At 39.0% G+C, this 23,885-nt stretch overlaps 1 protein-coding gene across 2 annotated transcripts in view; it reads left to right on the top strand.

Moving 5' to 3' along the window:
- Positions 1-7,609, top strand: part of BMPER (BMP binding endothelial regulator) — a 148,536-nt gene extending 140,927 nt beyond the window's left edge. For both annotated transcript variants that reach the window (XM_085051396.1, XM_085051397.1), the window contains one exon: positions 5,693-7,609. In XM_085051396.1, the coding sequence (XP_084907522.1) occupies positions 5,693-5,874 (182 nt within the window). In that variant the 3' untranslated portion in view covers positions 5,875-7,609. The remainder of the gene's footprint in view (positions 1-5,692) is intronic.
- Positions 7,610-23,885: the final 16,276 nt, after the last annotated feature.

The raw sequence follows: 23,885 nt of genomic DNA on the forward strand, positions 1-23,885 counted from the left end.
GTAAAAGATCCATGCAGAACCTGAAGCAAGCATCCTGACTTTTTTTTTCTAAAGCACTTCAGACTGAGACCTCACTGTGGCAGATGCTGTAAAAAGAATAAAAACTACTCGCTAGCAGCCTCTGCCTTAAGGAGTTTATACAAGTGTTGACATATCACGACTTAACTAATTGAGGCTTCATTTCACAATTTTTTTCTGGCATCTTACCAAAGACAAGAAAAATTTCTGAGGCAAAAACAGTCCTTGAGAGAACATTATAAAGGAATTTAAGCACACAGCCTCCATTAAAGCTAATGAAAGAAGTTTTTAAATCCACATGAGTTTTTTAATCTCAGCACAGACTTCTAGAGGGAAATGGGAAATCTTGTTAAGCAGAAAATATAGATAAGCTGTATAAGGCTAAGTACCCTCAAAACACTTATATAAGTATCCAGTGTCAGATAAGTAGCACCATCTTCTACAGTAAACATTAAATTAAAGTGCATCACTGCATTCCATATGGTAGCAGTGGTCAGCATAAAGATTTTAATCTTTAACTTATTTTTTTTTCTCTCCAAAACAAGTAGTTGCAATTATTATTGTGTCCTAATCACAGATAAAGTTTCCTAGGTGGGAAACAACATATCTGTAATAAAACTTTAGCATTCTACGACTTTCATTTCCTGCTTGACATTTCATAGCTGGTGGGATACTTGCAAGAATTGTGTTTTGATGAAAATGGAGTATACTTATTAGTAAAGTCTCAGGTTTTAATTACACTTTTGTGTGTTTTAAAACCAGATCTTGCTCTACCCTGACTGCTGTAAGCTTAGCTCCTTTTTGTAATTTTCAGGAAACCTGTGTAATGCAGTGGGGGGAGGAGGGGTGGAACAGGCTTCTGTGTTTACCGAAAGTGTCTCTAAGGCTATCGAGAGATCACTCCAGCCAGCACTGCTCTGGTGCTGTACAGAAAGGCCCTTCTCACACCCATGCCAGTGTAAGGCACAGATTCTCACTCACCCAGAGAGCTGGATAGCTCACGCGTTACCAGAGACACAGAATCCAGAGGCTCAATCAGCTGGATGTTCCAGATGTTTATTCCAGAGGGTTCCCAGGGTGAAAGAGGAGGAAGAACCCCACGTGTCCCTAGAGGTCAGGGGAGAGGAGGCGGGGGGAACACCACAACCAATGGGGAGAGGGGAGGGATGGAGTCAGGGGTTAGGTTACAGCCAGGGAGATTTACATAATTTGGGGAGGGACTTATCATGTTACTCAGACTAGGATGTTTCCCACCAGTGAAGCCCTGCTGTACTGAAACCACTTGGCTCCCCAGCAGTTCCTGAGGTGGTATCACGCACCACCACCCTTGTGTTGGCTAGTGGGCCAGCCAAACAGGAGGCTCAGGAGGCTGAATTGCATATCCTGCTTGCTGCAAACTGTTCTCTCTCCCCTAGTGCAACAGCTTCTCCTCTTCTACATTCTTCTGCAGAATACTGCTGCTCAAGCTTTGCTGTCCTATGAGGTTAGCTCACTAAGGGGATGTCAGCTGTCATTTACCTGGAGGAGTAGAAAGTAAAAGAAGATGAGTAATGAAAAGGGTAGGGTAGGAAAAGGTTGGTGAGATAGACATGGGAGCTGAGAAGGTTAGGAATAGGATATAGGTTGCCATGGAAAGTAGTGGGGAGTGAGACCTCTTAGGATAGGGATAGGAAAAAATATTATTTTTGAAGGGGAAATTAAGAAACCAGGAGACCCAGCATGAGGGAAAGAAGAAATAATAAAAAGTGATACGTGGAAGACAGAAAATAAAGGATAAGAATGGAAGGAAGACGTTTGAAAAGGAAAAGAGAAAGAAAAAATAATTTTAACCCAAAAAAGTCTAAATAAGCAGTTTATAAAGTATAATTAAGTGAACGGAAGTGGTAAAAGGCCTTGGGACATAATAATTTAACACTGCATCTCTGAGGACACCAAGAGGAAGAAGGCTCAAGGATGGTAGAAGGCAATAACTCCCTGCAATGGGCATGAAAACACATGCAAAGAAAAAAAAGATAAGGGCTATAATATAGTGCAAAGTGCACTGATGTGCTAACATGCTACAACAGTTTCATAAAATCGGAACAATTTTCTTTTTCTCTGTGATCAGTTGAAGTGGAGGAAGGTGAGTGTATATCTGATTTTGACTCTTCTCCTTTGGTTTCCTTCTCTAGTGTAGAATTTTCTGGCCAGTGTCACTCTTTTTCTCTTCTATATGTTACTTTCCTTCAACTGCTTTATTCCATGTGTATATGTTTCAGGAGGGCTATTCTGGCTTTTCGGTGGAAACTTACTGAGAACTGAAAGTTGAAAATATTAACAGGAGTGTATCGTGGGAAGGCCAGTGCCCACATCCATTGCCTTTAACTATGTTAGAAGGAGATGTTGTGAATTGCAAGCACTATGAGTGACATTCTATTTGAAATTCCTACAGAAGACCTTCAAACTGTGTAACACTGACAGAAGAAGCTAGAAGACTCATTGATGCTCAAATATTAGTTCAGATTTTTCTGTGGAATCAGATTTACCAGATATTGTCAACCAAGGGAATCCTTTGCCAATTGTGTTATATATTTCGGTTTTTGTGTTGGGGAATAAGAGTTCCTCCTAAATAATTACAGCCATGTCTACAAAGACAGGCGCAGACAGATTAAAGCCTCCTCTGTGAAACTGCCAAAGTGACTGGACTAAACCAGGTCTAGTCTGCAAACTGTAGCCTTGTTAGGTAGGGTTTATTAGCTCAGGCACAGTGCTCTATTTATGTGACTATATGGCTTCTGGACTGGAGCTGGATATTATCCCGCCAGCTCAGAAAGTGGTCTGAGGAAGCTCACATCTGTCATGCCAAACACATGTTCTAGAAGAAGAGTGGAAAAATCCTGTTGGGACTGGTAATGTTTCAAAATACAGTATTATTAGTAACTTTTGTACGTTGGGGTTGGGTTTTTGATTTTTTTTTTTGCTAGTGTACTAAGGAAGTTATTAGTAACAGAGCTCAGTTCTTTAAGAGAGGAATTTGCCTTAAAAGACGGGTGCAAAGACACTGCTTCTGTTTTCCATGTTTACATGGTAGTGAATCACTTCAGCAGTCCCTGGGAAGCCTTCTGCAGAATGTCTTTATTTTTATATTTTAAACTGTTGATGAAGTGGAATGTTCTGGATCAATCACACCACATGTTAACAACTGAATCACTCAACAATAAAAGCCATCCAGGGAACTTAAACAGCAGCCATTGTACTTTTCTGATTTTTCCCCTGACAGCATGTTAATAATGCCATTATAGGCTGCCTACAGCAGAAAGTAGTCATCATATCTTCTATATGGCATCATCAGAAGGAAAAGGAGGTGTTTTGACATCCCACATCCATGTGTGGTAGAGCAGAGCTGGGGAGTACTTACAGATGCCATGGCTGCTGAGGGCAGGCTATGATACATTCTCATTTACTCTGGGGCAGAGATGAGGAAGTGGAAAGGAGACCTTAGCCAACTTCCCTCAAACCCACCAGCTGGGGAACCAAACAGAGCTCAAGTGGAAGGAACAGGCCAGCTATTGCTGCAGTAAAGCTTTGCGGGATGAAACCTGTGCAGCCTTAAAACTGAAGCTCGTATTCCTTTCTATATGGAAACCACATGTACTGAAGTCTAATGTTTGTTTTTGGTTGGTCAGTTAGAGATCCTTCGAAAGGAAGCTCATTTTCAGAGAGGAAAGACAAAACCTCCTAGTAAACAGCTCCCGTAAGATAATTCACGTTGTGTGTGGACGATCACTAACCATCTTTGAATGTCTTTGTCTACTTCTCTAGACAGTTAATACATTGTTTGCAAAGCTCCTGGGAGATCTGCACGTTTTTGTTTCCCCTCTTACAGAGATACAACCTCTATTCTTAACACATTGTGTAAGCGTAGAGTTTCCTGGGAATCTAACCTTTTATTCTATGCTTAATATTGCTTGCCTGTTTTCCCCACATTCTAAATTTCCTGTTGAATTTAATTTTTTTTGAGTTTTTACTTTTGTTTGTTCCTCCTTTATTATGCATAGAAGTTATTGTGCAGAGCAAGATAGAAATGTAAAGTTGGAAAAATATTCTCAAAAGATCCATGCCCATAAACTGAATAAGCCCATCTTGAATATAATTGACATAGGTTTGTTTCCAGCCTATTCTAAAACAATGTTCAATTAAAGATGTCTCACAGCTTCTAGGTGGGTTGCTCTTGGTGCTTTCTTATGTTTAAAGATAAAAAGTTGTGGTATTTTCTCCCCTGATATTTAATATTCATTTAATATTCAGCAGATGATTCTCTGTAACTCCAAGGTAGTTTTCCTCTGTACTATCCATTTTTTACAATTTTGTGTTTGTTTAATAATATCTGTGTCCTGAGAATTGTGTACTCATTCTTGCTATAATTCCTTCTTTGGGACTGCTTTTCAGATATGCATAAATTCCATAAAATACACAAGAAATAAAACTTGCAAGGAACTGATACTGTTTTGAAGATCCCTTAGTGGTAAAAAGGAGCCCCTTAAATTTATGATGCCTTAGCAATAAGACTTCCATCCTCTTTGATACACTCATATATATATAATCAGTTTATTTGTTTTCTCTTTGTGAATTATGGCAATGCTGTAATGACATTGTAGACCAATTCTCACAATAAAACAGCATTTTCTGTCTATAACAAAGCTATTACTTAAAAAATCTTGACCTTCAATCTCTCTCAAGGTCGAAGAAACCTTCCTAATACAATTACCTCTCTCAAAATAGCATGAGATGATTCTGGATGCTTGAGAGTCCCTTACCCTCTATGAACTGTTTTATCCGTACTTGTTTTTGCCATCAGCGCAGCTGTTAAAAAGAAAAACAGACTTATTTGCCATCGAACCGTGTATTATTCTCCATACTAAAAAGGCAGGATATAAAATGTTGAGAGTTTAAGTATTGATCTGGAGGGGTTTTAGTGCTTTTAGCTGTGCCTTTAGTGGTCTTTTATGTTGAAAATGCATTGAACTGTCAGATACATAAATTAATGAATGGATTCTGTAATCATTAAGTACAAGAATCCTCACTGTCAGTGATCCCTTGGTAAAACAGGACAAAACATGGATACAATTGATTTTTAAGTTTGTTTGTTTGTTTGTTTGTTTGTTTTACAAATGGTGCTCTTGAAGGAACCTCATTGATGTGGTTTGCTGCAGTATGAAATTTAGAAAGTATAATCTTAGGATCAGAAATTCTAATGTGGTGAATGACTGTCCTTTCTCATCTTCTTTCTGTGGGACTGGAACTGATAACAGCTGTCTGTCCTTGTAAATGTTTCAGAAATCTTTGATAAAAGGCATTATAATAAATAAACAGTGTTAATGCTTTAATATAAAATGTAGATCTGCCTATAGATAGAAACCTTGCCAAAGCTGTGTATACCATTAGCTGTGTTAAAATTCTCAAAAGGTTCAAGACTTCTGTGGACTTGATAGCTTTTTGTTAAGGAATTTTGCTGCATTTATATTTATGATGTAATACAGTGGAATATTTTTACAAGTAATTTTTTTCTCTAGATAATGCTTATGCCAAAATGTGCTTTTTGATATTTGCAGTAGAAATGAAGCAAACAGATAAGTAACTTTCCTTGTGGGGCTCTGTGTAATATGCACATTTTGTTCCTTTTGACTCCTTTCAGCAACCCAGTGTAAACACGGCGCAGTTTATGACACCTGTGGTCCGGGATGTGTCAAAACATGTGACAACTGGAATGAAATTGGACCATGCAACAAGCCCTGCGTTGCAGGGTGCCACTGCCCAGCAAATTTAGTTCTTCACAGAGGAAGATGCATCAAACCAGTCCTGTGCCCACAGCGGTGACGTTTGTTCTCTTTACATGGACACTAATGCGGGTGGTCACTGACCCCTTTGATGCTCACAGCCAGTGAAGGACTCTAACTGTTTGTGTGCAGATTCTGCAAAGTACATGTCTACTCAAAGAGTGTAAATATGCTCCTGTGTGTTTGTTTGTGTGTCTCTGAGGATGCACACATGGCACCTAGAAAGATATATAAATGTATACTGTGTGTGTGTGGACACACGTGCCCATACACAAATGCCCTAAACGTAAGTACAACCCATATATTTATATATATGTCCACACACAAATATACATAATTTCTATATACCATGGAAGGATGAATTATAATATGTATATTTTTTGGTATAAAGTTTATGTATTATTATTTCTAGGACCCTGATCTGTAAGTCATTGTATAAATAAACCAGGTGTTTTTAATATAATATAGTGGCATGAAAAGATTGGATGACTTTGCCATTGCCTAAGTTTGTCGTTTCCAAGGAAACTTTTCTAGGGCCATAGCACTGCCAGACTGGATTAGTTTCAACACAGAACCTGGATTTACAGTTGTACAGGAAACACATTTCTCTGGAGATGGAGGATTTATCTAGGAATATTTCATGCATACCTTAGAGCTGCGTAGTGATTGGTGACAGTGCTTAATCAGGCAGAGAAAGCTGGGGATTGGCTTTTATGCTTTACTGAAATAACTGTGCAAAATGATTTCCAAAGCTGGTTGGACGAAGGCCAGGATAGAGACATTTCTTTCTGGAATGGCACCAAAGAATCAGGGGCCAGATTTTCAAAAGTGTTCGGCACCCAACAGCTCACTTTGAAAATCTGACCACTTCCCATTTCATATCCTAATGCCCCATCTCTGTTGTTGTGTTTGGCAGTAGCTGTGAATACACAATGAGGAGCTTGAAGAAAATATTCATGTACATATTAGCCCCTTAAACATGTTTGAAACGCCTAGGTTTATTTCATGTCGCCCCAAACATGCAGAAAGCAAAATCCCACACTAAAGCGTTTGATTTCAGTGTGCTTTAAAACATAAAATAATTCCAGGCTTAGTAACTCATTTAATTTATCAGCATGGTTTAGAAGAAAGACAAATTCACCCCACCAAAAAACAGCAGAGAATGTTAAATGCTAATTGGAGAACTGCATTTTATTTCCTTAGTGGTCTTTTGGCTGAGGTTCGCGGACATGTGGGCTCTGTGAAGTTTGCATGACTTTTGAAGTCTCCCAGGGGAGAAGCAATAATAAGGGATTTCATTAGAAACTGTTAAAAAAGACATACAACTTTCTAAAGCCTGAAGGGACAGGGAACTATTTTTCTTCACTGGAAAGCCTCTTGTAGAGCCTTATGGAATGAATGGTCTCTGGAGATGATAGAAACCTTTGTGCATCTGATTTAGGTTTATAATGAAGTAATATCCTCCCACACAGCTACTTCCATCATGCCTTGCATTGAAATTGCACATTGTAATGCTTTGAACAACTTTCTCCTTTAATTCTTTTCTCTCCAGGAAGTTGAGCAGGGCCTGAGTTTACAATAAGTGAGTAGGTAAACACACTTGAGTTATACAACCCATCTGCGATCCTGCCCTGGAGGAAGATGCTGAGTGAACCTGGTTAACTTAGGCCAAAATGCTGTACCACCACAGTGTTAAAAAGAGATGGACATATAATGCCAAGAGTGTTCCATGGATGTTCATCCAAGTCTTAAATAAACTCAGCTTGATCTTTTAATGTTCTTTTGTGTTCGTTTTCTCAGAACAGTCAAATAATTCAGTTTTACAGGCAGAGAGGGTTTTGAAGACTCACACAAGGGCACTAGGAAGTGCACTTATCTGCAAATATGCAGATCCCATGACAGCAGGAAACTAGAAGAGTTTTATGTGGCTCATGTACTAATTGAATGGCAAAGTTGAAATTTAGAACAATTGCAGTTGGCTGAAGGAGTTAAAATATAAAATGGCATTAAAATCACTTAAAGCATCAGTTAGACCAAAGAACATTTCAGCCTGTGAGCTTTCAATGCTGAGATACGGGGTCTAAACCACTAAAGAGAATATTTCCCTACCTTTAATTTAGGACAGATTTTAATTGCTTTCTGTTCAGTGTTTCCAAAATAATACAGCCAACATGAATTGCGTACATGAACGGTGTATATGTCTGTCTTTCTCTTTTCTCCTGAGTTATAAAGGTGAGTGAAAGGTGGAGGGAGAGCCCTACAGCTGTCTCAGTCCACTGAGCACATTCAAGCAATGCTTAATTGATTCTAGGTGAAGAGGTGACTGGGTTGTCCTGTAGGATGAACTCTATTTTTAGATCTTAAAATGGTTCAGTTTGAAACCTGACCCCACAGGTCATCTCAGACTGAGAGGACTCATTCCTTGGTTTAACTTTTTCAAATCTGCGTAATTAACCATGCTTTTCACTTTAGTGATGTAGACTGAGGAAGAGAGGAAAGTGGTTTTATCTCTAAGTCAAGTGATTGTGCCCTTACAGTGCTTTAGAGCTTTTTCCTTCAAATCCAAAGTTTTCAAGGCAAGAGTAAGTGCTATAATCTGTCTGCTCAGTTCACATGTACCATCTAAGATAAGGGAGTTCTGCTTTTCTAGAAATTGTCCCCAGATTTTACCTTGGCAGGGTTTTGTATCTGTTTCTGTGGTTACCCTGTGCCTAACTGAGCTATTGAGACCAGATCAGGCCCAGGTGGGCCCGTTGCACTCCACTCCTTTCTTTGCCTGTCTCCTTCAAGGCCCTTCACAAGCTGAAAGTTTAGCCCAATACTGTCAATAACATCATTATCTCTGGCTTCACAGGGTTTGGGTTGCAGCCCATCTTCATCCTGCTGTCTTTGCTCATGGAATATTGCCCCTAGGATGGTAGAGCTGAAAGTTTCCTGTATATCACTGGGGATTTTTTTGGATGAAATTCACTGATAATCCAATTTTAGTATGCTTTAATATGTTTAGTATGCTTAATATGCAAAAATGTTTTTAAATAATAACGTAACTTTGATAATTCACATGTCATATTGTGTATTCACCATGCAAAACTGATGGTTGTATAAATTTTGATCTTGATAATGCTTATGTCAGTCTGTGTATTGACATAACTTTGGGCCAATTTGTAAGGTGAAATATATTTGAAGGAGCAGAGGTTCCAATCAAAGAATGATCTAAAAGAGAAGTCTGAGAAACACCTCTGTAATCCAATTGACAGAGTCAAGTAGAGGCCTGGATTAATAGTTTCACCATTAACCCACTGTGTGTTTTCTGGCAAGTCATTTAGTATTTTGAACCTCATTGGGGAAACAAGGCTCTGGATTTAAGAATATTTTTTAAGTTTTTGAGTGGAAAATGTTCTAAAATGCCATATGCCACCAGGGTTATATCAGTTGATATCTTACCAATCTACTCAGGTCTGCTTTGCATCAGGTTGTCCTATCTCTCCCAAATCATTATCACTTGGAAATCAGCTTTTACTTGCTGTATGTGATGGTCAAATGGATTTACTTCCTCTTCATGTACTTTCAGTTGTGTCTATTTTTGCAATGTATACTGAGTTTTATAAACTGTGGACACAAGCCATAGCCAAACAGAGCAATTTGAGTTGTAGCCCTAGACTCCCACATCTTCCAAGAATGCTTTTCTCTTATAGAGTTATGTTGGTTGCTCTTGAATAAAAGGAAAAAAAAAAAAGAAATTATTCTTAATGTCTGACCCAAATGCAAACCCATCCTTGTATCACATAAAGAGTTTCCATCAGGTGACCTGAAAGAAGTAAGTTCTCATATTTTCTGGGTTTTTTTGAACACAGGATTAAAATACAGTTTGGCAACTGCCTGGCTTCTCTCTGAGAGAACTTGACAGCTTCAGTAGTTGGTCTGATCTTGAACAACTGTGTAGGGCAATGGCGGTTTGCTTTTTTTTGCCTTCATCAAAAATGGACAAGGTGGTATCAGAGCTAACAGGTATGAGAACAACAACCCATGCATTTTCAGCTGGACAGACTGAAGAGAGAATCAGTCAGCAGCATTTAACACTGAAGTGGTGAGATGTTCAACTATTTCAGGAACAGTCACAACTAGAGGGATGTTACACCAAGGTCTCAGTATTTGATAAACAGGAACTTTACATAACACTGATCAAATGCTTGTTCTTCTAACCCCGATTTTACCATTTTTAGAAAGCCCTGTGGCAAGAGAGATGTTTCCGCTTCCTTACAGAACCATTTCTAGTCTACGGCTGCAAATGTTTCAGGACACAGGCCTTACTATTCTGCCATAGCAGTGTTCCTTTTCTCTATGTTAAAAATTGTTGCACAGATTAGTATTTCTATGCAAAATAACTCTGACATCTGAGCATCAGAATTTCTAACAACAACATAAGGTTCTCACCCTGTGAACACAAGGTAGCTCTTGACCCCTCACATGGCCATGGCAAAAATCCCCCACCCCAGCAACCACTCAAAACTCCTATCCCGTGGCAGTGGAATCATGTGTTGAGACCTGATTGGAATAGGTATATTGTTAGGTACAGAAATCCATAATTGAAATAAGGTTATGGGAGTCTATTCCTATTTTTCTCACAATTGTTATATCACCTTTGAGGAAGTCACCAAAGTTAAGGAAAAGGATTTTGTTTCTGGGGTTGAGATGAGAAATTCATTTCTCATGCTTCCACTAGCACAACAAACCTGCCTTGGTTTCCTCCAGGATACATGTTTTAGTGAACACACATTGCCACAACTGTCAGAACAAAAGCTACAAACGCACTTTTATAACTAGTCTTGTTCCTGGCTTTGAGATAAAATTGCAAGTTCTCCTTACTGCTGAGAGAACAAGTAATTTTTTTGATAACACCAATTTTAGCTGGCAGCGACATTACTCAGCATCAAGCACCATTTTAGAAACTTCAAGTGATGTTAAATACAACACGTAGCATTTACTATTTGCATGACATTACCCTTTTAATAGTGAGCTGAGTTGATGCCAGCCCTGCACACAGGACTAAGTTGGCTCTAATGGTGTGCATATGTATGGTGGGAGAGTGGTGACATTGCATAATCATCATCATCATTGATAGCACTTTCCCTAAGTGATGCTTACACCTGGGCAGCAATATAGATTGGTTTTGCACATGAAAGTGAATTGATGGGAATATGGGAAAGTCCTGCCCAGACAGACCCACCTTTTTTTTTTTTTCTTATCCAGTGGTGAAGAAATGCTTCAAAGCACACTTCAAAGAGCATTTGTAAGCCTAATAATGGACAGCTCTGCAACAACCTGCTCATAGAGGCAATTTAGCCTTATACTCTGGCAGTAAGTGGTTGGTACTTTAATGACCCAATCTTTCAAAGCACTTAACTGTGCTCAAACTTTGAATAATCTCCTTTGCTTCAGTGGGGCAACATGCATGCTGACTTCTAACCACATACCTAAATGGTTTGCTGGGCCAGGGCCAGCGAGTTCGGCATCTGGCAGGATCAAATATTAAACCTTGTGATATTTTGTGTTTCTTCATGATTTCCATGCATAGATCTATTTTATGATCATGCTGCTATCTACTGCTAGAAAAGCATACAAGGTAAGGCTTTTTGAAGCCTTTTTTTTTGAGACTGGAATATTTGAGAATTTTTTCTGTTGATTTCCTGTGTCAATGTAATAATTTCCTACATCACGTTGCAATTTTCTACTCTTTTATTTGTTGTTATTGTTAAAACAAGGGGACATATTCGACTTGATATTTTTTCTTTTGCACTGGTAAAAGTAGGGAACAATTTCAGTGAATTAAGTGTTTCTAACTATACTAGTTTTAAACTGGGCTGAGCTCATACTAACACCATCCTGACTTGTAGTTGTGGAAGTAATCCACAATCCTGGTGTGGCTGCCCTCAGTTGTTAGACTCCAATTGCTTCTAGCTATAGTTCATTACAAAACTCTGTATGGTCACACTGTATTAGAATAAAAGCATCTGCAGCCCAAATCAGTATAAATAATTTGCTACAAGAGATCACAGTTTGTAAATGAAGGGGGAAAAATAATTTGTTTTCTTATTTGCACAATAATTTCTATAAATTGTATTAATAAGGAAAAGGAAATTGTGACTATAGAAACTGATGAAGAAAAGAAAACTAAGATTTTTGGTTTTAATATTTAGTGCAAATATTCAGCTTTTTAAACAAGGATCACTGAATAACCTTCAAAATCCCTAGAAAAATCTTGATTGGGCTCTACAGAATATGAATCAAAACTCAGAAGTGGATATGTGCTGATGCAGTTCTACAGGTAAAATTTCACTGTGTCTTGACTGGAGTGAGATAAATGAGTAGAGTTTGGAGGAAATGATTTATCCCATCTTAGGCATCTGAATGTTTGTAAATATGTAAATGTAAATGTCCAGGTGTTTGAACTCTGCCATGTTGGATATACAACCCTGACTTTCTTCATATTGGTGTGCATCAAGAATAAATTTAGAGGAACACATAGAATAATATCTATGTCAAAAGACATGTTTAGGTTTTTTTATTTATTCATTCCAATTAACTATTACCCTGCAAATCATCAAGGGGAAGAGAAGCTGCAGGGAATTGCAGAGTGTATCACATATATTAGATGTTTGAAGTCATTAATGTAAGGTCTGGTTACGTGAAATATTTTATATGCAATTTGTGGAGAATGCTCTGTAGTGTCAAGAGCATCACTGCAGAATGTTTACATTTTAATGTTTAGAATTCCTTTGCTTACTCATGCTAAATTTTTTATAGATTTCACCTGAGGTGCATTAATGTAAAAATGGAATATATTTAAAATTTTACTAAATTTCTGTCTTCATCTGTATATCTCAGTTTATACCTTTGTTGAATTTAAATTTATTATGTAGTTTAATGTCTCTTACAAAACTGCAAACTGTGCAATAACCTTGCTATGTCTTGTCTTTGAGACTCCATACAATTTTTGTAAGAATATTGTACTAATACACTTTTGTAAAAGTAGGATTGTGATGAGTATGTTTGTAAATACATTATTTATTCCCCTTAAACGGAATATTTATTATCTTCAGGCAGATAAATATTGATGCCTTATTATTTCATAGCTGTCAGTGAAAACTGTTGTTATTACTTGCAAGATCTGACTCAGAAAAGCAACGTCTCCCACACGGTGGTTGATACTGTGTTCTCCTAAGAATTTAAATACTGTGATTTCTTGGGATGGGACGAAGGAGCCATGCAAACTCTTTTTCTTTACTTTTACCAGTGATTAGGGAGATGGAATTTTGGGACCCTTGGTTCAGCTGGTGACCCATGTATGTGGTAGTGCTTGGCCAAGTTGCTTCATTGCTATTTGCCTTAGTTTTCTCACTGGTGAAACAGAAATGATGATGCTTTACAAAAATCCCAGAAACTTCAGGAACAACTAATTTGTTAGATATCCACTGGGGCAAGGCTCCTATTAACGTCCATTGGGCTCCCGATCAATCCTTGCAATTGTCAAGTATTTTTACGTTTTTTTCTTTGCCAAGAGCAGCCTGTTCTGCTTCTGAAAATGTAAGTGGGTCATGAGCCCAAATGGCCAGGACTAAGGGCTAGCCTTGCTCTACCCCAAGCAAGAAGTCCTTCTCTTATGGGTTTCTTCCTTCTGGAGGAGGAGATGAGAGGATGAGGAGAGCACAGAAGGTAAGAAATTTGGCACTTTCCTTGAAATTCATAGGACTACTGGTGCTACATCTTCTGTAGCTGTGGGACTCCTTGCTTGGTCTGTACTAAATTCACGTGAAGCCCCCAGTGACAGGCTGCTTCAATATCATGAGACACTGAATGTTCATTTTGGGGTGTGAGGGCTCGTCCCTTCAGGCTCTGTCCCGTTACTGAGGTGTGAGGGCAATGCAGAGATGGCAAGGGCTGCAGTTCAAAGGCTGTGTGATCAGGCCCTGCGTGCTACTTGTGCCTGGTGATGACCTACATGGTGACACAAAACTTTTACCCCAGAATAACTACTCAGTGGTTACAGTTATTATTTCCCCCACCCATTTTGGAGGAAGCCTCTTCACCAAGAATGCTGCATTATTAATTCTCCTTCAAGACAGTGTGCATTTATGGTTTTTATCCCCACTTCTCTCTTACCAGGCTTCACTTGGCTCTTGGTGAGATCAAGCCTTTAAACAATCAGCATTTTGTCTCTGCCCAATATAAGAGCTTTGCACACAGACCTTTTGCAGAGCACTTGCACTGTTTGTGGAGGCAAAGTATAGGTGTCATGGGCACCTCTAACAGAGCACTTGTTGGGCTCCTCTCCTGCTGTCTTGTTCATTTGGGCAGCCTGTGCCTTGCACATCGCAGCAGTAATCCTTCCTCCCTCCTGTGTGACATTTTCTGAGCTGAACAGCTTTTGACACTCATTTTTTTCATAAAAATGCCCAAAGAGAAAAATCTTATTTAAGAAAAATATCAAGGAAAGAGTTTACATGGAGAATGAGAAAAAGTGGTGTCTGTTTTTAATTTAAACAATCTCTAGATTTATTTATATCTTTCAGGCTATTTGCTTAATACAGGCTAATAATTGGAGTACTTTTCTTCATCATTTATAGTTCATTATCAATAGAATTTTAATGTTTGAGAGTATATGGTAATATTTTTTTTTAATTAAACCATACTGAAATGCTAATAATCCTCATTTAGAATTTTTAACTGGTGCATAATTTCTGCTTTTGTGATTGTGTCCTGTGGTTAGCACATGTTAAATTTTCTCTGGGAAGACAATGCTTTGTCTTCAGTTGTATTCATCCTGTTTTATTTAGTACATCTGGAAATCAGGCTCAACATCGCTGTTATTTCCCCGTCTCCTTCCAGTGTTCTGTTATAGAACATAGTGTTTTGTAATGCAGTTTCTCCCCCAAGTGTCTGTCCTAGTCTGTGGTGTATATGTAGCTTTACATACATAGAAAATGCATTTCTAGGACTATATAAATACAGTTTTGACATTCCAGAGCGGAAATAATTTATTAGATAGTAACAGAATTTAAATAATTTAAATTTGTTTAAAAGTTGGAAAGAGGAGAACAATTTTGGTTGCTGTTTTCTGGACATACAGCAGATGGTGCTTAACAAATACGCTTTACAATTAACGTCTGAAAACAGCGAAGCCTGGCAACTTGAATTTTAATGATGCTTCTCAGTCTTTTCAAAGATGCAGTTTGAATGGAAGGCCCCCAGCAGGATTGACTTACATCAATGTACACCATGTGCACATTGTTCGATTGATGGGGATACAACAGCTCTTCAAAAAATGTCTCTTGTGTGCTATGAGGAACTATACATTTGGAAAGGAGTTAGGCATTAGCAGGATTATTTCACTCTTGATCGTTGCCCTCTTCCTCTAGGCTTATCGTAGTTCACTTAACTAATGGGAAGGATCCAAGCCCCCAAGTACTACTTTCCACATGAACAAAAGAATATGAAGAAAATGGTGTGATGAGACCTGGTCTGATGTCCCTGGACTCTCATTCACACACCTCTCAGTGAGAGAAGTTACTTTTTCTTCTGGCACCAACAGATGAGCCTGTGCTGCGGTTCTGGCCAACCCTTTCCCAGCGTGGGTGGGACCTGTCTCAGGACTAAGCAAGAGCTTGCGTCACTGTTTCCCCTCTTGGCATCTTATTAGCAAGATAAGGAAGGTGCTACAACTCGGAGGTGCTATTTACATTCTGCAGTGTCAAAACCTCAAGATTTATCTCTAATAAGGCAGCTGTCATTAAGAAGAAGCACAAGTTACCATGAGCCAAGGGAATAATACGATGGGGGGCAGTGAGTCAGAAAGCTAAGGAGAATTTACTGACATGCTTAGTGAAGTTTTAACTAATCTTTATTATTTTTAGGCCTGTTTTTTTTTCTTCCAAAAGCATTATTTCTTTTTAAATGTGCATTTTTTAAATTGCTGATTAAAGGGCTCACAATGAACGCAATGAATGTCTCAGAGAGGGAAGTTCCTCCTGCACAAACATTGATAAGGCATGAACAGCAGGAATACAAACACTTACACCAGTGTTTAGTAGTGTTTAGTTTTCTACAGAGTCAAAACTTGATTCCCTACTAGAGCTGAGACAACTGGCTGTCCATAGGAAAACAATAGATCTTATGGGCAGCTGTGGGGGATGCAGTCCTTATCCTTGCCTGCAGCAGTTTTAAAGGCAAGGCAGCCTTTAAGTCGAGTTAATGCAGCTGGAGGCTTAGTGCCAGTGTTAAGACTCCTTTAAGAGCTTAAGCACATGAGTTGGGTGCTTTTCCAACACATCTGCATAGGGATGCACATGATGACCTGCCAGTTGGACTTGGATGTAGAAGTCTCACATCTGCAGTAGATTTACTGGGATTCAAAACCAGAGTGATTTCAAATACAGACCTGATCAGATTAACTTTGCAAAATACATGGTGCCATGAGACATTATGAATCATACCTACTAGTCCATACGGGGAAGAAAAACCATCAGCTTTGCTGTTTAAACCAAGCCAGAATCAAGGTTTTAGCACAAAGGTGAGTGGTCCATTAATGACTCAGAGCCCCTGAGACTTGAGTGGAAAAGCTGCCATCAATTCAGCAATGAGGCTGAAGATCCACCAGGACCTTACATATGCAAGCCTTGTGAAGGGGCCCTTGTTCCTTGCTCCAGAGCTGCAGAGGGAATAAGAATGCATCTCTCTGGCATATGACAGCACAATTGTTTATGGGCAATGGGAAATGATGAGAAGTTATCTGAGGTGTTGCCAGACAGAAATGGCCAAATTCTCTCTGAAACCTTTATAATATCAGACAATTAAAGGAGCCTATGCTTCCTGATCCTAAGAACATTTTGAGGAGTATGCGATTACAGCCAAGATTGCTGGGGGCCTGTGTGCAACTGAGTGTCTGTTTAAGCACCATCTGCAGCTGTTGGCCCACCTTCTCCTTTTGTTTAGATTTCTATTCTCCACAGGCTGCTGTGAGCAGATCGCGGTGCTGCTGAGGCAATAATCAATACTGCTCTCATTTTAACTGGCTTGCTGTTGAGAAAGCCCAGTCTAATATTGAAGTTTCTAAAAACAAACTTGGGTAACAGACTGCATTGTTGAAGTTGCTACTTCATTACAATTATAAAGCTGTAGGAAAAAGATTAATTGATATAACAATCTGTCACAAATTTATGGCATCTACTCTCCTTTCATCAGTCCCATTTTGTAGAGTACTGGGTAAATGCCAAAGCAGACTGTAAAAGAAATATTTTATAGGCTTCAGTAAGAAATTATGATTTACCTAGTCCTGAAAAGGGTGTGCTCTCAGGCATGGAGTCAGGTCAGCCCGAGACTTTGTGCCCATGTGTGTTGCATGTGTACATTCAGTCGGGATGGGGGAAGGCAGAGAAGTGGGATCTCAATAACTGTGTTATAGGATGTAGGATGCACTGTCCATTTTAATGGTGAAGGCAGTTTCTCCTTTCCTCCTCAAATCAGAATATTCCTTTTTGGTATGGACAATTGCAATGCTTTTCTACTGTGAGTACTTGAGCCAAAATCCTTCTGGCTACTTCTGTCCCTACCACAGTTAGTAATGTCTTAATGAGAGTTGAACAGAAATGTAGGTTTAGCTCTCTATAGACCTCCTTTAAGGGATAGTTAATACTAAAATAACATTAGAAAACCACTAAGAAAATCCCTGAAGGAGCTAAAAGGAACAAATTTTACTGCTCTACCTATGAGTACCTGATCAGAACTTGTACTCTAAAATTTAATATTTAGGAAATTTCAAAGCTGCCATCCATCTAAAGTGAGGTGTGTTCAGCACCACAGTTTCCCTTGGGGAAAAAAAAAGAAAAAAGAAAAAGTGAAAATGAAACCAAGCTAGTTTGCATCATCACTTCTAGTCTAAAACTTGTCCCATTGGCCAGGGAAAAATATGTTCAGACACTGTGAGGGGAGGAAGTTCTTGGCTGTAGGTGAACTTTAGAAAGATATAAAAAGTGTCCTCTTATTTATAAGGTTGGTCGCTGTAAGGCTTGCCTAAATGTACCTAGATTTCATGTGTTTGCCCTATTTTCTCAAAAGTGGAAATGGTAATGTGGAGTTGGGTGTAATAAGGCTGTTCTCAAGAACAGAAGGTATTGCTCTCTATCATTTAAAGACTAAAGAGCTGCTGTTTCTTGTCTTTGAGTTTCACTCTACCACTGTAAACTGCACCAAGCAAACTGAAAGAAAGTGACTTACATCAGTGAATCTAAGTGTAAACTCCAAAAGACTTGCAGACATGGTAGAAATAAATTCTTACATCTACTTCTCTGAACAGTGAACAGGCTCTTGGGGTGTAAGGCTGTACATAGCTGCCATTCAATGTATGTCCAAGTTCAGCTCTCACTGGCACTAACAGGTGTGCCACATACTTTTTATTCGGAGAAAAGAGAAAGGCAATTACACACCTTTGTTTAATTTCACTTGGATCAACAGAAATCCCTGTCCCAAGGCACAGAGTGGAATGGTTAAGGTCTGAGCAGGAACTCTGCTGTGTGTCCTTTCAAACTGGCAGCAAGAAAAGGCACTGGGGCACTGGTTTCATTGTGGTTGTGTGTGACAGGAATCTGAAAGTGAGTGAACAACAAGCAAAGGCAATGTGAGAGCAAGACTGATGAGAAAAGCTCAACTGAATTGTGCCTAAAATAACTGCTTCCTGCCATCTGTGTATGTAAACAGGACCACAGAATTGAAAACAGTAACTCCTTACTCCAGCCAGAAAAACTTGTCCTACACGAGAAATTCCTAAGAAGATTCCTATTGTGGCTAACTGCTTATGGACTAGTACTTACAAAAGCAGATGCTTAGCCTAGATGTTTAGTAGCATAAGTTCACATAACGTGTTTCTTGCACAGCTCCAGTGAACTACTAGAAACTCTACCAGCCTATATCAGCTGACATATTCCTTCAGCTCCTTTCATTAGTAACCAGCAAACCATCTAGGGCCTCGTCTACATCTCATAAATGCACCTGACCTGTCAAAACAATGATCTTCTCCCTGCAAGGGGTACATTATGATCAGGAATCATTAGAAGAACAATAGATTCAGGGCTGTGATGTTTCATGTGTCTTCTACAGTCCTCCCACACACAGGGCTTCCTTTCACAAGGAAAGGAAAACTTGGGGTTTTTTTGGTTGGTTTAGTTTGGTTTTGGTTTTTTTTGGTTTTTTTGTTGGGTTTTTTTTGCGTGGTCTCTCATTGACTCCCATCTCTCATTTACTGCTGTGACTGTGTTTGGGGTTTACTGTCTGTGATTCAGTTTCACAGGAAGAAGATGGAAGAGTAGCTCGTTCAGATTGATGCTATGTAGTATCCACTGTGAGTCAGACATGAGGGCTTTGTATCAGTACTCTCTGGAAAGACCATGAAGAAACCAGTCCAGACTCTTCCTTTGTGGTTATCTATAAGCTGGACAATGAACAGGATAGAAAGAGATGCCTTTAAGATTACTTTCCAAGAAGAAAGGCCTCCAGTTTTCAGAAAAGTCAGAGTTATTAGTCAAATAATCTATTTGCATAAATCAGTAATATTGACTCCTCCTGACATTTCCTGTCTTAAGGAGCTGCATTCCATTTGGATGGAAAGCTGATACAAATCTATCTTTAAAGCAGCCCAAACAACCAGGCTGGATTTGGACACTGGTCTACTGAGAACTTGATTGAAAAATCCATCTTTACAGCTGTGGGACTGGCTCTGTAGAGGCTCTGTTGGCAGCTCTGAGCCAGAATCAGGAAGTTTAGGTCCTGCTCCAAAGCTGCTCTGTTTACATGTCCTGTTGCTATACCACACATGTGCAAAGTGCAAACCTCAGATTATTCTCAAACCTGAGATCCTTCCCAAAAATCTTGACCTAGTAGCCATGAAAAGAAACATTCTACATAAAGTTCGTGCATTCTTGTATTGCAGTACTTCCCAGAAGCCACACTCACCTATTTTAACTCCTAAACCGCTTCCAGATAGTCCAGAAAATCTAATTCTGGACAGCTTAGTGAAAAAGGGGAAAAAATTCTTCCACAATTGAGGGTAATTCCATGAGAAGAGATTCCTGAAATTTATTACAAGCAATGTCTAAAACCTAGGAGAATGCCAAATATTCATCTCCATAGTGGAATGAAAAATCTTATTAGAGTGATATGAAATATTGACTACTAACACCTTGTAAATACATTTCCTCCTGTACTTGTATGGGCAAGCTTAACTGAAGCTCTACACAGCAGCTATATTTTTTCCATGCTCTATTAATAAGTTACCTATACTAAGAGGAAATATACCGGAACAATTTTCAGTGGAACCATAAGCCACTGATAGTGCATTACTAAAAAGCTTTATACATTGTTTGTAGCATTTAAAATTAAAATTCAATGATTTTTTTTGTTATTTTAAAGAAAAGTAACTTTGTAAATTACACTTTGCAAATTGTTTCCATTAGCTGCAAACAAGAATTTCATAGCCATGCATTTGACTATACTGAAAATTTGATTAGGATAGGGTTAAAGTACATTTATAGAACACAGTTCCTCCATGAAGTTGGTTTTAAGGTTTCCTTTACTCACTGCATAGAATAAACAACATATATAAAATTTCAGATGTGAAACTTTGAAGATTTTATGTATACAAACTGCTTTTATTAGATGTAAACTATCGAAAATTTTCCTCTGAATACTAAAAGGCAGTTTAAATTGTTCATAAACCAATTAGTTTTCAACAAGTGGTAACAGTCAAGGGGAAAAATTGTAAAAACTACTGACTGATTAAGGTTTAACTCTTGTGGTTTTTTGGTGAATATCTTCATTCACAAGAGATGAATACTTAAAGAGATTTTGCTTTGAGTACAGTAAGCTGAGATAATCTATTTTGAAGTCTCTATCTTCAGCTGTACATCAAGTGTGTAATTGTTTTCCTTTGAGGACTGTCGGGCATAGATGGCCACGTCTCAAGGAGCAGCAGCTCCCGGTTTGGTAAGCATTTCACTTCAGGGGTTCTTTCAGCAGATGAAAGGATGCTACAGGCAGCACAGCAAGTCAGAAAGGCTCTCAAGGTAGGAGCTGCCAGCAGAGATGGCTGAGTGGGTGTGTGAGTCAGATGAGGTGTGCACATTTCCCTCTGTTAGATGCAACCGGCGGAGATGTCCAGCCTCATGGCCAGAAACATCTGTATGGGGGAATAAGAGGAGCAGGCATTGCCAGTGGCTTCACACAAAGCAGTTTGTGTTTCCACTGTCTCTTCACACAGAGCTGCTTCTCCCTGCTGTGCCAAGACTTCCCTTTTTTCTCCCCACCTGCCCTCAGAGCTAAAAATCATCTTCTGTCTTGATTATTGCCATCTGTTTTGCTGTGATCTCCATCAGGGTGTGCAAAATAATTACCAGGCTCATTTTCTGCTGGTCTGAAAATAAGCGTGGTTTCTCCCAGCATGTTGAGGATTCCTCTGTCCTGTGGAGTTCAATTGCTTTTTTTGGAAGGCCCTGGCAAGAAATTAATGGAGCCTCCTTTACTCAAGTTTTCAGCTGGAGTGAATATTTTAAAAATTCAATCATGCTGAATAAATCTCAGTTTTTTCTCTGAAGATTTTTTTATCTTTTATTTCCCTGTGCATTCAGAGGCCTTTTGGTCAACTTTTCCATCTGTCTCTGTGGGTTTCTGCTGCTGGTAATGGTTGAAATTTGGAGTGAAAGTGGATGCCTCAGAGGGAAGGAGACAGCCTCTTTTCTAGAGAAGATTATTGCAATTTTAGTTAAGAGCATTTTGACCAACAGTTGTAAAACTGCCAGCTACATCACACGTTCATTTTCTTTCAGCTCAGGGTCACTGTGAATATGTATCATGATGTTCTCCTCCTTAAGGGGGAAAAGAAAAGATTGTGGGATACAGAAAGACAAGTTTTGCATAAGTGCCTCTGTAGAGTTGAAGGGGTACTACAGCATTTCAGTATGACTCATTTTATTAGTCAAAAGCCTCCAGCAGGATGGACTGCTATGAAGAGCAAAAGGTCTGAAGTGAAAGGAAAGAAAGGTTTCCGGAACGAAATGGTTCACCATTGGAAGAAGAACACTTGTTATAAACTGTCATCATTTGGTATAAAGTTGTTGGAATATGTACAGTTGGTGTGTACATATGGAGCACATAGGAGAACATAACAAGGATTCCACAGAAATACTACAGCATCTCGATATTAAACCACTCATCACTGTTACCAGAGCACTAGAAATTCACAACCTGAAATTACTCTTTATTTCCAATCAGCAAAGAAGGACCCAGTATGGCCTACTTAACTTGGTGCAGAATAAATTTTAATTTTGGATTAATCTCTCTGGGAATAGGTTTTTTAAAATCTCTCTAGCCTCTGTGATTTGAATTAATATATGCAAAGCATTGTAACAGCATACTCCATCCAAAAGCAGTTCTCTTCAAAATTAAATGCTCCATTTTGAGAAAAGTAATTATTTTTTGTTTCAATAAAATCCCTAATTTTTTTTTAACCCACAGTAGTCTAGTTTTTACCGCAAAATGTACAAAGCATCTAGAAATACCAAAGTTTCATTTTGCCTGTTATTAAACTGGATAATTCCTTCCCAATGTATGTATATGTGTTGGTTACATTGGAGTGTTATTGAGAGTAACTACATGTGTGTGTGTGTGTATTGTCTACTTATTCTGTGTAAGTGGCAGATAATGTTGTTACTTCCTTTAGTAAATCTGATTTTCAATCCTGAATTTGCTACTCAGACTATTTAGGACAATTTCCTGCTGATTTCACTGAGAATTTTGCTCACTTGCATCTGAATAGGAAGTTAATGCTATGTTCAAATTCTGACTGACTGTGACTTGTTCCTTGTGGGCTTCATAGACCAGCTACCTTCATGCACTTGGCACTGGTGAGGCTGCACCTTAAATCCTGTGTTCAGTTCTGGGCCCCTCACTACAAGAAGGACATTGAGGTGCTGGAGTGGGTCCAGAGAAGGGCAACAAGCTGGTGAAGGGTCTGGAGCCCAAGTCTGGTGAGGAGAGGCTGAGGGAGCTGGGGGTGTTTAGCCTGGAGAAAAGGAGGCTCAGGGGAGACCTTATTGCTCTCTACAATGTCCTGAAAGGAGGGTGTAGCCAGGTAGGAGTTGCTCTCTTCTCCCACGTAACAAATGATAGGACAAGAGGAAATGGCCTTAAATTGCACCGGAGGAGATTTAGATTGGATGACAGGAAAAATTTCTTCACTGAAAAGATGTTCAGGCATTGGAACAGGCTCCATGGTGAAATGGTGGAACCACCATCCCTGAAATAGTTAAAAAAAACTCATATGAATGTGGCACCTGAGGACATGGTTTCGTGGTAACATGGCAGTGCTAAGTTAACTGTTGGACTCAATGATCTTCGGAGTCTTTTCCAAACTCAACAGTTCTATGATTCCGTAATTGTTTCACATTTCCTGGTATCCAGAATTTTTTTGTCCTGTTTGTATGGAAATGATCCCAGTTCATGTTTTTTTCAGATTTCAGCATATGGTCAGCCTGTATGTTGCTGTGGATTCCTGGATCATGAAGGATTAAAAAAAAAAAATTCAAAGACCTCGTGGACACTGTGCCCTGCTTTTCTTTTGTCTCTTGTCAGATTTGAATTAGTCTTAACTGCATAGATGCACTCAAAAGGTCAGAAGAATGGCCATTTGGAAAGGTAGAATGGTCTATTTAAGGCGGTATCAATTTTCTTTACATCTTTTTGATTGTTTAGTTTCTTTTCCGTGACTGCAGTATTCATAGTCATCTTAACATTTCCCACACTTAGCTTCATGAAAGAGCCCCACGGCCTGTAATTAATGAGAAATGCTATAAATGTCACCACTTTGCTCATGAAACAGTTCTATTTTTACTTGATTCTTGACATTCAGATTTGTTAGCATGCTGACGTGTGTTTTACAACGTTTCTTGTTTTACAGCTAACGCAGCATCTCAACTGTGCAGGCTAAATGGCAAATACCTTTTCACAGAT

The sequence above is a fragment of the Lichenostomus cassidix genome, chromosome 2 (genome assembly GCF_008360975.1).
Source record: "Lichenostomus cassidix isolate B80296 chromosome 2, HeHo_3.0, whole genome shotgun sequence".
Lineage (NCBI taxonomy): Eukaryota > Metazoa > Chordata > Aves > Passeriformes > Meliphagidae > Lichenostomus > Lichenostomus cassidix.